The sequence below is a fragment of the Sturnus vulgaris genome, chromosome 6 (assembly GCF_052056855.1).
Source record: "Sturnus vulgaris isolate bStuVul1 chromosome 6, bStuVul1.hap1, whole genome shotgun sequence".
NCBI classification, from domain to species: Eukaryota; Metazoa; Chordata; class Aves; order Passeriformes; family Sturnidae; genus Sturnus; species Sturnus vulgaris.
Window position 1 is genome coordinate 40,451,243 of NC_142248.1, and position 14,775 is coordinate 40,466,017.

A 14,775-nucleotide genomic window follows, 5' to 3' on the forward strand; every position below is an offset into this window, starting at 1 on the left:
AACCGGTTTAAATGCAAAACTGTGGCTTTTATTTCCAAACATACAATAAATAGGTCCACCACAACTAGCCTCTAACTTCATTTTACATGGAAGGATTTTAAAATTAGTTTGTGCATATTTAAAAATTAAAACTTCCCTTTGCACATAATTCCAAACATAACCGAACTGCATTACACACCAGCTCATACTCTTGGCACTGTGACACAAGAAACCAATTAGAAACAGAGCTCTGTAGCCAGGACTTGCACAAAACTTGCATTTTGAATTGTTGGTAAAAGATCTACCAACAATTAAATCTTTTGCTGCAGTATACAAAAAACTTTAGTACATAAATGTTGAAAAGTTGTCTTCTCTTCTGTTTCTGTAGAGACTGCAAGGTAAGTGGATTTCTTAAGTGTTCACTATTTGCTATAGGATACAATTTTAATATCAAAATATCTTTACTGCATAGTAACATTCCATATTTTCAAATGCAAAGAGATTAGATGCAGTCTTTTTATTTTATCCCTCATCACTGAATTTAAAGACATTTTTAACCGCATCTCTGTTTCATCACAGTGCAGAAGGCCCTTAATATTTCAAGGATTTATTCAGTCATATTTTTAATACAAAAGTAGAGGCTGAGGAAAAGCCAGAGTAGTCTATACACAATGCACAATCTGTGTACATTCTGAAGCTGTACCTCTTCAAGAACTAGTTATACACTCTTCAAACAAATCCCTTTATCCAGCAATTCAAAATGCTTTAGATCAGAAGTTTTATATTAGAATCAATACAATATATGCATATAAATACATTTATACCCTTGGGTTGCTGAACAACCCAGATGGCTGCGAGGATGTGACCTGAAATGGTTCTCCATTGGCCTGGGATACCAAATTATGTTGGCAGCTAACTGTTAACCAAGAGAGTCACAGTAAAAAATGGAGATCTCTGCACAAGGCAGATGTGCCACAGCATCAGTTAAGACTAGAAATACCAGGTGACACCCTGGCCCCTTCAACAGGGCCAGGATTTCAACTTCTGTGAGATGCAACACACAGGCAACATTTTTTCCCTCTGCCGACGCTCCCTTCATAAAAAGTCTCAGCAGAACAACAAAAAACCAAAAAATACAACAAACCAAAGCAAAGATATTACAACTGCAAGTTTCCAAGACAGGTGCTGCAGCTTTCAAGAACAAGGTAAAAGTTTTATAATTAAAAAAGGAGGAAAAAAAATAACAAAACCCAAACCAAAAAGCAATGTGCAAGTGTGAAACTCAGAAGACGATAGCAGGGCTCGATCTAGACCTCGGTTCAGGCTGAAACACAGAACCCAAACTGCCCGATGGAAAAACAGTTCTCTCTGCAAACCTCATCTCCAGCTGAGCAGGGTGTTTGTGTATCTGTACAAAAACAGCCCTGCCCCACCCAGGACAGGAGCTCCAGGTGGCCCCAGCCCCTGGCAGGGACAGAGCCAGCACCAGCACCGGGCAGAGCCCCCGGGGAGCTCCAGGGGCTGTCACAGCAGTGGGTGATGCGTTCTCAGTGTTCTCAGCTTGCCTTCTGAAAGGATGCAGAAATGTTGACTGAGTGTCCTCCAAAGGTGCTAGAGGTTTTAAGTTTGAAGCGTTTCTTCCCACAATGCCAGGTATACAAATGCGTGTCTTTTTAAATAATATTGCACATAAAAATCATCTTAAAATTTGTAGTGAAAGCAGGGTTGAAGGACAGTGTTTTCCAAAAGAGAATAAAAAGCTACCTGTACATAGTAAGTTTTAATTTAAAGAACGCCAAGATTATTCAAAATCTAAGCACATAATACTGACAGAAAAATGTTAAATTGCACAATCTACATATAAATTAATTTGTAAATACTTAAACGTTTTTAAACATTGAATACCCTTGATTTCACAAATCAGCTAGGTCACCGTCAAAGGATCAACTTAATGAGTTAGAAGTACTTTCTCCCAGAAAGAAACAGAAACAAAAAGATTTGCAGTCTCAGATGAAGCACTGGAAAGAGTTAAAGCATTTCAGCTCAGAGGTAGTGCTAAACACATCCAACTAGAAGTCCATTATATTTGAGCTATGATGAAATAACGTAGTAAAATGTAGAAAGACTATAAAATTTACAAAAATAAATAGTTCTGAATGCTTTAGAAAATGCAAGAGACTTTGTTGGTAAGTGTCTTGATCTGCTTTTCTGACCAAAAGAAAGCAAAGCGTGTCTCATTTTTAAAATATACCCATCTCTAGTAACGTGTCTGCAATCCACACAATCTAACTCTTGCAACTTGACAGATGCCAGCTTGGCATAAACTCTGATATTAAAAATAAAGTGGAGGCATTGTAAAAGATCACCTCATATGAAATTAGCTTTGCATGTAAATTCTTCTGTCAAATTAAAAATTGCACATAAAAAAGTTTATTGAAAGAGGCATGAGGGGTGATGAGGGTATGTGCCCATTGTTCCACATACACCCTGGAAGGAAAATGATGATTGCACAGTTCTGATAAATAATTATTTTTTTAAAAAAATCTGCCACTTTTGTGGTTTATAAGTTTTGGAATTATTTAGAAAAATCCTACTACAGACAAATTATTATTCAGTTTGCTTTTTAAAGAATTCTTTACAACTATTCCAGTGGCTTTTATCCTGAAACCAAATGAAAGTGGCAGTTTAAAAGTATCTTTGGGTAAAACAAGTATCAGGATCCAACCAGAATTTCCATGATGTGGTCCAACTCACTCAGATCTGTTCTACATATCTGAATGTTGTTTGCTGAAGAAGAATTACAAGACGGGAAGGTTTTCAATGGTTCTTCTGTAGCAAGAGATGGTGATCTGGGCGGCATCAAGGGAGGGCAACAGAAGTCTGAATCATACATTGAAGTGTCAATATCTTCAAAAATGTCATCTATTGCCAAATCCTTCAAGTAACTGGTTGAATTTGAAATCTCAAAGGAACCAAACACACATTCAGCTCCCTTCAAATCCTGTCTATCATCTTCGAGTTTCAGACCAGTATTTTCTGGAAACTTTGGCTGGTCATCTCCAGTAGGAACCAGACAAGTAGGTGGGCTTATATCTTCTACAAAGTCTAAATCCTTCAGAATAGATGAAATAGCAGATGACATGTCGTCGTCTGAAACGATCAGCAGGCTGTTCTCAATCGGGTCTTCTACGGACCGCAGGTCACAGCAGTGAGACTCTTGCTGACCAACACCTGAAGGCAACTGAAGGGGAATGCCAGGTGACTCCATCCCTGTGTAGCTGTGAGAAGCAGGAGCAATGCCAGGGCAGATGTTCAGTGGCTGCTGGCTGCTCTCTTGCCTCATCTCCTCCTGAATCTGCCGCACGGTGTTGGCGATGAGCACGGAGCGGTGCAGGTTGGGCTCCACCAGCATTTTGTACGTCTGTAACTTGGTGAGGCACATGTTGAGCACCAGCTGCCTCTTGAGTGGGTAGGGCAGACTTCGACTGGAATCAAAGGCACTCGAGAGACCAGCCATGTTCTCCTCATAGTCACTCAGCTTGCGCTTTAGGCCTCTCCCCAACATGAACCTGGAAGACAAAAATGATGAGTGAACCTTGGGCAGGCCCAACAGACAATTCTGAAAACCCTCTAGTTACAATGCATTGGTTAGCTTAGACTTTTGGTGTCACAGAACATCAAGAGAAAGAAAGAAATACTACACAATATTACTTCCATTGAAAAGATGCACTTTCCAGCTAAATTTTTCCATGGCAACTTTTTTTCTAAACAGAAAACATGGAAGAAATATACTCTTTTTTTAAAAAGCTCTATATTTCTAAGTATATCTGACTGACCACATGAAATAAAATATTAAGGATCAAACAACTCTACAGAATATTTCATCATTTCCATTTTAACATTCATTCTTGGGTACAGCAGGTAAGATTTCAAGCCAGTTTTCAACAACCATTTTGGCATTCTAATGTCTTGCTCAGTGTCTCTATGAACTCTGTGTAGAACTGATTCTTCTCTTTTTAATTTGGAGACCCAAAACTGTTTTACAGCAGGATCAACAGCAGGGCCTCCCATGGGATCTTTGTACCCATTCCACAGCTTGGTAGATTGGTTAAATGTGGGAGGAAGTGTGGCTGGGCCACTGAGCTCACAGAGAGACAATGGCTGCTCATGGCTGCTGGTTCCCAACCTGCTACTGACTTCACACTAAGAACATTAGTGGAGTAGGCTATCAAACAGCATTTTAAAAGTTACCATTTTTGGTAAAATAGTTAGGAACAAAAATAGAATTTAGTTGCTTTCATTCTGCTTTGTGTGTGCACTGAAATACAGTAGGTTTAGAACAATATGGTACAAAAACATGTACACACACACACATCTAAAATATAAAGTGATCCAAAGCAATACCTGCTTGGGTACTCTGCAATTGCCATCCCAAGTCTAAAGAGTTTTATTAAGGACAACAAGCCCCATGCAATCACTCATATAAATACAGAAAAGGAGCGTACTCTGCACAGAAAACACTGGTAAAATCTTGGTTACACACATCCTAAAGTGTCCATGAATACACCTCGTTCCCAAACTATTATAAAAAATTAAGCAATCATAAATTAGACACGAGTGGCAGATTAAGGGCAGATCCCTCATGCACAATGATCCAGACCCTGCATGCTGCCGAGGGCCTCCCAACTTCCTTTTCATGTGAGCACTGGATGCTGCCAGCAATAGCTCAGCTGATGGCCGCAGCTGCCAGCTGCTAGCCTGTTGCTAGACTTTTGGGGACAAGGAGAAGGCAGCAGGATAAAGCCTCTTTTACTTTCAGGATTTCTCCAGATTTGCAGGGAGCATGGCAGGGCTCCTTGGCTACATCCATCTGCCCAGACAAGGCTGTTAGAGAACTTAGCTCCTCTGGAGGAACAGAAAGCAAGCAAGCAGTGCATCCTCCTCGGCAAGACACACGAGAGAAAACAGCTGCTACAGGAGTTTAGGTGTCAGACTTCTCAACAGTACACACTGGGTTTTTTTTAAGGACGTATATGGATGAAATTCAACTTGTCCTAGGACTGCATTTTTTACTTAGCAGGGTCTATCTTCAGTTCATTAACACAGTCACTCTTGAAACAGTGACAAACTTTAATTACTTGTAATTTTACCACTTCTGCGATTTTTTTAAGTCTGGAACTCTTATTTTTCTCCAAAGTTTTCTGCTAAAGTGCTACAGCACCAGCTGAATCTCCTCAAAAGTCAGAAGGTGCCTGGATGTGGTGTGCCTGTTCACCTGGGTCATCTTCCCACACTGATCATGTATCGCTCTCCCACTCGGGCACCCCATTAAGAGCAAACAGACCCAGCCAGTACTGAGCACTCCACTACAACAACATCAGAACAAATCTGGATACAAAGTTCAGCCACAAAATATAATAACAAAGTATTCTGGGGAGGCAGCATGCGTGTCAAGGATCCTCAAACTACCGACAGTACCGTCAGTAACTGATAATTTTTAACACAGTCTATAGAAAATCACATTTATGCAGGACAAGTAGACTGTTGCTACATATACCAACTCTTGTCATGAAGACAGTAATTTATGCAAATCATAAACTCATAAGCTCAAAATAAAATTGTGAGCTCTCCATTTTAAGTAGCATTTAAATGTTGTGTACTACCTCAGGCATTACTTCATAGCATCACTGTAAGAACAAACATTATGCATCAAAACGTCTGTTTCTTCACTAAGCACCGTCATTCCCATACACTGCAAACTAGTGGGATTTGTTTTTATTTTTTTCTCTCAATTAATTAAACAGACCAAAATTTACACCCATAAGGAAATGAAGTTAAGACCACTCAGGAAACAGCAATTCTGACATTTCATACATTCAGAATGCTTGGTTTTGATAATTTACTGCTTTTAATGTGGTTTTTTTTTTTAAATAGACACTTATACTTTGTTAGACACACAGGACACACTATTCTTACCTCTCTGAATTATATAAATTATGTTAATTCCTAACATCTCAAAAATGTGCTAGTATTTAAATTCCGTAAGCAAGCTTAAAGAGTAAGCAGACTATGATATGCAAGGATGTATAATTTCCCAAAAACAACTAAATATGACATTTTACTTTTCAATTCAAATGGTAGTCAAGTTAAACTAAATACGTCATGCTCATATAGGCAGACACTCCTCCTTTCGTTCTGCAAATTTCCTTTATAAAATTTGTCCCAGAGCATTTCAGAAATATGTAACAATGCTTGGGCATGACAGCACTTGACTATAAAAATGAAGTGCAAGAAACACTATTTGCTCCAACTTCAAAATGTTTCTACTTAACATACTCCCCACTGCCAAGATGTGTTTTTAAAATAAACATAGTACTACCTTACATTTTAGAAATTCTGTCTAACACTGATTTATTTCCTAAGAGGAAGGATCCCCCTACTCTCCCTCTAGGACTTCAGAGGTTACACAAAGATTTGGAAAAGGCTAATAAAAACCAGAGTACCATTGGTACAGTGGATTTAAAAATGACTAGTGTCATGGTTGCTACAGGAGACATTAAATTTCAGTTCTTGTCAAACACCCAGCTGCTGACCTACAAAAGACACAAAGCCCCTTTGTTAGCAGCTAATCTACATTTTATCAGGCCTTTTGCTTTACTTTCTAACACAAGAATTTCTGACGGGATCAGATCCTTAACAAACTCTTTATTTTCTACGTAGCTTGCTCTTCCATAGCGCTGTGCATTGACACCTCATCCCAAACCCAAATTTCAGTCAGATGCTCTCTTTCGCAGCATTGCTTTGCAGCAGAGGATGCTGATGGCATTATATAATTACGCAATGCTTACTCCACTTCAATTTTTGGTAGCAGAGCAAACAGGCAGCCGTGCACACACAAACCCCAGCTGCCTGCTCAGAGCAGGAGCAGGGTCAGCCCAGACACGAGGGCACAGCCAGCTCAGGGCAGCACAATCTGGGCACACTAAAGCACCAAGAGCCTCCAGAAACTTCACTCTCCTTACTCCAGCCTAATTCCAGGAACCTACTCACATCTCAGAAAATTGGATCAACTAACAGGATTTTGGGATGTGCCAATCTGATAACTCTGAAATTTGTAAGTAAATAAACTGAGTAAGAATTAAAGGTTTATGCCAGCTTCAAATGTGAGGCCCGTACATAGCTGTTCAATTTTAAAAGCAGCAAGCTCTAAGTCACACTTTTCTTGAACTTGAAAAAGTTCCACAACAAAAATTTTTTTTCAGTTGAGATGATCTATTTTAGAATCTTTTGTCATGAAAAAAACCAAACAGGAACAATGAGAAGAAACACATCTCAACTTTTTTCCTGGCATTTTCTCATCCTCTCTCATTATAGTAATGCAAACTGAGCCATAGGCCGTTTATGGCAGAATGCTTTTCTAATGAAAATAATTTTTCAGATATAGAGAAAAGGAAGCAAAGTGAACTCAGTATGTGGGAGCACCAAACTCTCTGTTCACATCAAGTCTACACAGAAATGCTGCCCTGACAGCATGTTCCTCAGTTCCTTCCAGTCCTCCATGGAGGACATTTCATAGCAACTCCTCTCTGCTAAGATGGGCAGAAGCATCCAAGCACTGTAATCCTACACCATACCAGGGTTTGAAAAAACTTGGGAGGGAAGAGGCACGTCCCTGGTTGGCAAATCCACACAATACCAAACAAACAGGCCTGGTCAGGGTGCAGTTACTCAGAAGAAACATTCCAGGCTACCAAGAAAAATTCACATTGCGACGTGCTGCGGACAATACCGGGCCCGTGCCACCATTTCAGCTCCATCTGTCACACGGTCTGACAGTGCAGCTGCCACTGACACATGGTTGAGAAGTACAGCTGGGAACACTCTCAAGGAATAATGCAACATGTGAAAACCCTCAATTACTTCTATCTGGGCAAACTACTACTTAAAAACTTTTTTGGAAGATGAGGGAGAAGAAATAAAGAGAAAAGTTAAACAATGTTTAGAACTCAGGACCTCACTCAAAGAGCTTTAAATTTCAATAGAGAGGAGCTTCAAAAAAATGAATGTATCAAACATGACTGCCACGATTAATATCATCTGAACACGAACTTTTCATGTGCAAAACAAGCACTGTATTAAACTACACAACAGTTATTTATTTACCACTAAATATGTTTAGATAGCAAGATCATCAATAAAGTACCTGGCCTTCAATATGCAGATAAAGATAATTGAATTCATAGTGGCTCCTTTCAGCTTTTCTTTTTAGAGTATTATTAAATTCAAACTTGTTTGATCCTTTCTGTACAGCCACATTGCTGCATTTTTCAGCCCAAGACTGTCTCAAAGTGAAATGCTACTTTTTCTTACAGGACAAAAATACCAGCTTTGCAGGTGTGTAAGCACCTCATGAGTGAAAGCGGCCTGTCCAGTTTGCAGTATTGCAAGTTAAATATTAAAATCAAAATTAGAGACTCCTTGCTATTGTAATTTGGGCAATTCCCTTTCAAAGTCTCCTGTGCCTTGCAACTGTAGAAACCATGTAAGAGTAAAGACAGACAGAAGTCTCTCTAGGCTGTAGACTTGTGTTAGTGACTGACCAAGGCTGGCTGATAACCTGGTGTTCTGCTCTCCCCTCTCTTCCATGGACACATCTCACAAACACACATCTATCTGCAGGAAGTGCAAAGGAAGACAAACACCCCAACAGTTACGGCTGTTTCCCAGAATTATTTGATGTATGCTGCACACTATTTTTAATGATAATCCTTCCCCTATCCAACACACGTTTTTAGGCAACACAACTTAATGAGCAATTTTAGTTAAGTGCTGGACTGGCTATTGGCTTATATTTCACATAGAAGGAAGTACACGAGAAAACAGAAAGGCTGAAGGTGTAGTTAACAGAAACAGAACAAATCCTTTCCTCCCATCCGGGCTTAGTGCTGATCACTTGGACATGCCTTACATAACAGTGTAAGCTGTCAGAGCACACAGAACATCGCTGATCTGGGGTCCCCAGCAAGTGCTGGAGATCCCCAGACTACATCTTGGCTGTTACCCAGAGCAAGTGAAGGAAGGACTTAGGAAACACCAAAGTAAAAAGCAGTTTAGACCTGAAGACACTTTCAAATACAGAGAAGTGTGTTTAAGTCCATTACCTCCCCACCCCCCTCAGCCCTGCCCCAGTTTAGCCCAGATGAGTAACTGCTGGAGAAGGCACAAGTGACTAAAAGTGTGCACACAGGGAGGAGTGCAGTCCTACCAGCTTACTCCCATACCTAAACTCCTATGCAACAACTTGCTCGCAGGAGTCAGAAATTACCAGAAAATAGCTGCTCAAAGAAGGAAGACTTAATGTCAACTTTTTGGTCAACAAATCCTGACCTATAACACACCCACTGTCTGGTACAAAGCAACTGGAACACAGAACCAAGATATGTTACTGCTCAGACTCAAGAAATCCCAACAGAAACAACAAACAAACCAAAAAAAAACCCCACACACCAACCCTGGAAACAAAAACCCCACACCTAAGGATTTCCCCACATTTTGAAAGTAAGACTAGCCTGAATAGCATTCATTAGGTACAGGAAAGGAGTAAGAGGAAGACTGAGTTTAGCACAGAATTATTCTGGAATCAATAAAGTTCCCACTGCCATTCATTATGTATGGAAGTAGAAAATAAACCTGTATCATACACAAATATTTTAGGAGCTGAAATGATGTTTAGGAAGCACTTGGAAGTAAGTTTTACCTTGATTTAAAAGTGTGAAGATCCCCCACAACAATCTGTTTATGTTATGTCTACTGGGATCTGGAAAACTCCTGCACTTAAGGACATCTTTCTAAGTTCCTTACTCCCATTTCATTTCACAAACCACTGATAAGAGCTTTGCTTTACAAACTATGGCAGCTAAGTTTCAGAGCATGGCATTTTACTCTGGAGAAGGAACTCCTCTGTTAGGATCTGTACCTTCCATACCTAAAGCAAGTGGTTGCCAGTGCTTAGTAGAGAGAAACTTCCATCCTTAAAAAAACCCAAACTAAACCACTATCACTCTTGTCTACATTTATTAATAAAGGTAATGTGTATATTTTTAATGAGAGTGTGTTTAGCAAGGTTTTTTCAGAGATTTTGGTGGATTTTTTTTTTTTTCAAGTGGAAGCAGGGCCTGGAATCATTTAAACTAAGAATCAATACTCGTTGACAAAAGCTAATACATGATCAGGAGTTACTAAACCTAGAAACTCCCATACTAAAACTAAACTATAATTAATGAGAACATAAGACTCATAAAGGAAACAAGAACCAAATCACCATGGTTCCACCAAAGCATCTCACTGGAGAGACAAAGGATCATTAGAGCTGCAAATGCAATGACAGATCTCTTCACAGCTTGTTCTAGTCAAGTGAACAGCTCTCAATCCCATATTTGCTTCAAACAGCGATACTAGATGCATTCACCTACGTTACACTGACACACGTTTCAGGGTTACAGTGATCTAAAAGATCTACTAATAAAGGAGGTTATAGCTTATTAAATATTAAAAACTGGCATGCCCATACATTAACAGAAAAAAATGGACCATTAACAGTAAAAGCAAACAAGGAAAAAAGCTCTTTTCCTGATAGAGGACTGTGCATTCATTCTTTCAGTAACCAAATCAGAAATCATTGAATTTTCTCTTGTAGTTCACAACTTTACTTCAGTAAAATACTTCAGTAAAGTGCCACCTTCTCACAAGACAAAAATGGAACACTCAATTTTATCAGCTGAACAGTGGATCTTACCATAAGATTGAAGTCTTAGTTAAGCAATTTCTAAGAAAAACGTGATCTTAAGGCAATATGGTTTATTGCATCATAATAATTCCCCTTTATGAAGGAAAAAATAGTTATAGAAATTCAGAACACTCAAACCAAAGAATTTTTACCTCACTTTATATTATATATCCAATTTCTAAAAGATATATTTCAGTTTACCATTCTAATCCACAAATAACATCTGCAGCCCATTATCAGAACATGCCCTATGCACGTAAGATACAATTTCATAAAAACATTCAAGTAATTACCCTTAGAGAACAGAAAGGAGTCCAGGCAGGAAGATTCTGGATTTTGCATAAAGCGTGGTCATCCAAGAGTCTTGAACTATCCCAGAAGCCAAGCCATCCACAGAGGTAGGATGATGCGACTTAAGAGGAAAAACAAAACAAAACCAGAGTATTTAATTACGATGTGGAGGGTTTTATTTTTTTAAACCAGATGCATTAAGCACACAATTCAATATAACTTTTTAAATGATTTGTGTTAAATTCTATTAAAGCAGATAAATATGGGTAAAACCCCCTAAAATTCATGAATACACTGAAATAAGAGGACCTGTTTCACTATGAACACATAAAATGTGGAAATTATCTTTCATATATGAGTATTACAGAATGCTGATCCTCTAAGTGTTAGGCTTTAGGACAAGACTTGCACTGCTACTTCCTCAGGTTATTGAATGCCAATTTACAATTGTAATCATCTCCAAAATTACATAATCAGGAGAGAGAATATCATGCATTGTGAAGAACTACTTTTCAGAATTATCCCCTAATGCTTACAGGCTGCAAAAGCAGTTAGATTTTTATTTAATTCCCCAACTTCCCTCTTTCTCAGCTTACACAAAACCAGTATAAGAAGACAGTTGACCAGGTGTCCTATGACTGTGTCTAATGTTCAGTGTGACACCATTATCATCAAACTCCTGATATAGCAACATCTGCAGTATGGCTAGAGACCACATGGATTAAATCATGGATCAGCTCAAGGCACTGGAAACTGGGAAATGTGAAAAGGCCGAAGTGACAGTAAACTATGGACTAAGCTAGGAAACATGGAGGGAATTGCACGATCCATGCTCTTGAGGTCTCACCTCCACCTGGAGAATCAAACAGTTACGAATTCCAAGAATTAAAGCCCTTGCAGGGGCTAAGAGCCTGCAGCCAGGACTGGATGTGACATGCCTGTTTGTGCACATCACACACACAGACACCTGACCCAGCTATGGTAAAACACCTCCCAAATGCACCACAGGAGCAAGGATCAGTACTGTCCGCATAAACACAGGCCTTCGTGATCACAAATCAAGAGTGCATACAAAATCATTCACAAATCTTAAAATAATACATACTGAAAGGCAGTCTTACATTCAGACAGACGGGCAAGTAAACGCCTACAGTTCATCTTACATAGCAACTCATAGCCTGATGCTACCAAAGGGCTCCTCCGCTTACAGAACCTCGGAACTGTAAAGATGCAGTAAAACAGCAGTAAAATGCCCGTGACCTAAGCAAGCCAAATCTAACCCACAGCAACAAACACATTAACATCTCCCTCCTCCTCCTAGAAGCCGACTTCTTTCCCAGTATAGCGATATCCACGCTATCTGCAAATAACTAAGAAAGAAAAATAATAAATAAAAGAAGCCCCAAACAAAGGGACAAATGAAGATTCATAACCTATTTGCTCTGAAACAGCAGGACTTCAGATGGTCACTATCGAGGTTCATTAAAGTGTACGTGTTAGGTAACAGGGAGATGTGTGCAGTCACTGCATTTTCTATACACTGAATATAAAAACAAATGTTTTAGTGTTTTAGGATTCTTTAATGCTAAAACAACTTCACAAAGCTAACAAGCACAGTAAAATGTTGAAACGTTTTCGATTTTAGCACTTTAGCTAAATAATCCCGAACCCAGCAAAATCAGAATCACTAGATAAAAAAAAAATAGCACTGTTACTTGTGTTTTAGAAGTCCAACATTTTGCTAGAAGGAGATGAAGTCAAGCAGTTTTCAAATTAAATTTCTTTATTAGATACTTCAAAGGATTCCTGCAGAAGTAACTGTGGAGGTTTTGACTTTGGCCCTGTATGATTTCACACTGGGGTGAGTGTCAGGAAGAAGTACAGAAAAATGCTATTAGGTTTAGCTTTTACAATCTGTTAGGAAAAAAAAAACCAACAACTATAGAAGACACGGAGTAGCTGCAAATACTATGAATTACACGTCTAGTGGATTACTTTTTGTCTTCCCCTCCTAGTACGTCTTTAGGGATCATTTTAGAATTTTGAGTTTACAGCATCATTTCAATGTTAATGGTATTTCCCACACTGCAGTTAACTGTCTGGACTATGGAATTTTAGCCACATCAAAAATAAAGTGGAAAACTACTGCATAAGGCTCCTACCTATGCTTTTAGAGACGAGCATTCCAACACAGCTTGAAAAATTCCAGGCCTAACTAGGGCAGAAATTATTAACTGCACCTAATTTGCGAGCTTAATCTGCAATACGCATAAAGACCCGTCTTATGCTGCTCCAGTCCTATCCACCTGCCCGTAGCCCAGGATAACACACGCTTCCTAAGCCAAACAAAACGTGCTATTAAAAAGGTAACTGCAGCTGATACATTAAGTCGCAACTACCCAGCGGTAGCGATCAGGAGTGCCAGAATGGAGCCGCTGGGATTCAGGGAAAGCCCTTTCCTGCCGCCCTCCCGCAGCCGCTCCCGCGGCTCCTGCCACCATTTGGCCTTTGTGGAAGGAGTGTCGGTGCTTCCTGCGGGCGTCCCGCCCCCCCGCAGCCGTGGGCAGCGGTAACCAGAGACAACCTTGGGCTTCCCGAGCTGCGAAAACTTACACTCCTCCCCCTTCCTCCGCCCGGCTCGCTCAGACCCCGGCCGGGCTAATTATAACTGCGCGAACAACTTCCACCGCCGGCCGCGCTCCGGGCGCTCCCCCCGCGCCCAGCCCGGCTCTCCGGGGCTGCCGCACCCGCACCCCGGCCCCGCTGTGCCCCCTGCGCCCAGCTCGGCTCCCCGGGGCCGCCATACCCGGACCCGGGTCCCGCTGTGCCCCCGCCCCAGCCCGGCTCTCCGGGGCCGCCGTCCTTCCGCACCGCACCGGGGCGCACGGCACTGGGGCCCGCCGCCCGCTCCACCTGTCCCCGCTGTCCCCTCCTCTCCCACCGCACCGCCGGCTGCCCCTCCACCCCTTACCGGCAGAGCCCCCCTCCCCCGCCCCGTCGGGGCTCCCGCCGCCCCCGCCTCGGCCTCCCGCCGTGCCCGGCCGTCACCCCGTGGCCACCGCTGCCCTCCCCCTGCCCCCGGCTCCCAGCCCCGCGCCCTCCCGCCGCCTCCTGCCCGGCGCCCCACCTGGGAGCAGAGGAGCCCCCGTTCCTTCGCAGCAGCCGCGCTCCCTCCCTTCCCGGGGCTGGGACTCGGGCCGGGAGGAGGCGGAGGCAGCGCCACCCCCGCCGGGCCCCGGCAGCCTCCGCTCCGCCCTTCCCTCCGCCAGCGGCTTCCGCGGGGGGGCGCTGCGCGCGCCGCGCGCGCCAGCTGCCCGCCCTCCCATTGGCCGGCGGCCCTTTCAACCTGCCCGGCAACCATTTTCTGACTGGCCGGCGAGCCGGGGGGGCGGGGCTACAGCTGGTCCCGCGGTGCCGCCCAATGAGAGAGCCAGGAGAGTCGGGGGGCGGGGCCTCGCGTCCGCCTCGCCCAATGGGGACGCGGGCGCCGCCGAGTCCCGCGTCCCCCGGCGCGGCGCTCCCGGGGCAGCCCCGCCCGCACTGCCGGAGACGGAGGAGCGGCCGCCCCGGGCCAGGCCGGGCCGGGCCGGGCCGGGCTCGGCACCGTACTTCGTGCCTTGAAACCACTGCGGAGACACCGGCCAGCCGGGACACAAGCCCACAACTGCCCCAGACCCCCCCCCCCCTTTTTTTTTAAAATAAACTCGCAGTCCATCTGT

At 42.5% G+C, this 14,775-nt stretch overlaps 1 protein-coding gene across 7 annotated transcripts; it reads right to left on the reverse strand.

Moving 5' to 3' along the window:
- Window positions 1–6: 6 nt before the first annotated feature.
- Window positions 7–14,308, reverse strand: LOC106850191 (SERTA domain-containing protein 2-like). Of its 7 annotated transcripts, none has more exons than XM_088166308.1 (4): window positions 14,184–14,265; window positions 12,178–12,276; window positions 11,059–11,177; window positions 7–3,548 (listed from the first exon to the last, which is right to left on the reverse strand). In XM_088166308.1, the coding sequence occupies exon 4, from the start codon at window positions 3,542–3,544 to the stop codon at window positions 2,693–2,695; it is 852 nt and encodes a 283-aa protein (XP_088022434.1). In that variant the 5' UTR covers window positions 3,545–3,548; window positions 11,059–11,177; window positions 12,178–12,276; window positions 14,184–14,265; the 3' UTR covers window positions 7–2,692. The 7 variants fall into 7 exon arrangements, with proteins under 7 accessions (XP_088022434.1, XP_088022435.1, XP_088022432.1 ...); XM_088166309.1 differs by lacking the exon at window positions 14,184–14,265 and adding an exon at window positions 13,219–13,758; XM_088166306.1 differs by lacking the exon at window positions 14,184–14,265 and adding an exon at window positions 12,490–13,758.
- Between the last annotated feature and the right edge of the window lie 467 nt (window positions 14,309–14,775).

Coding starts and splice junctions, on each gene's coding strand:
- LOC106850191 (XM_014871329.2), bottom strand. CDS start 3,544: ATGTTGGGGAGAGGCCTAAAGCGCAAGCTGAGTGACTATGAGGAGAAC.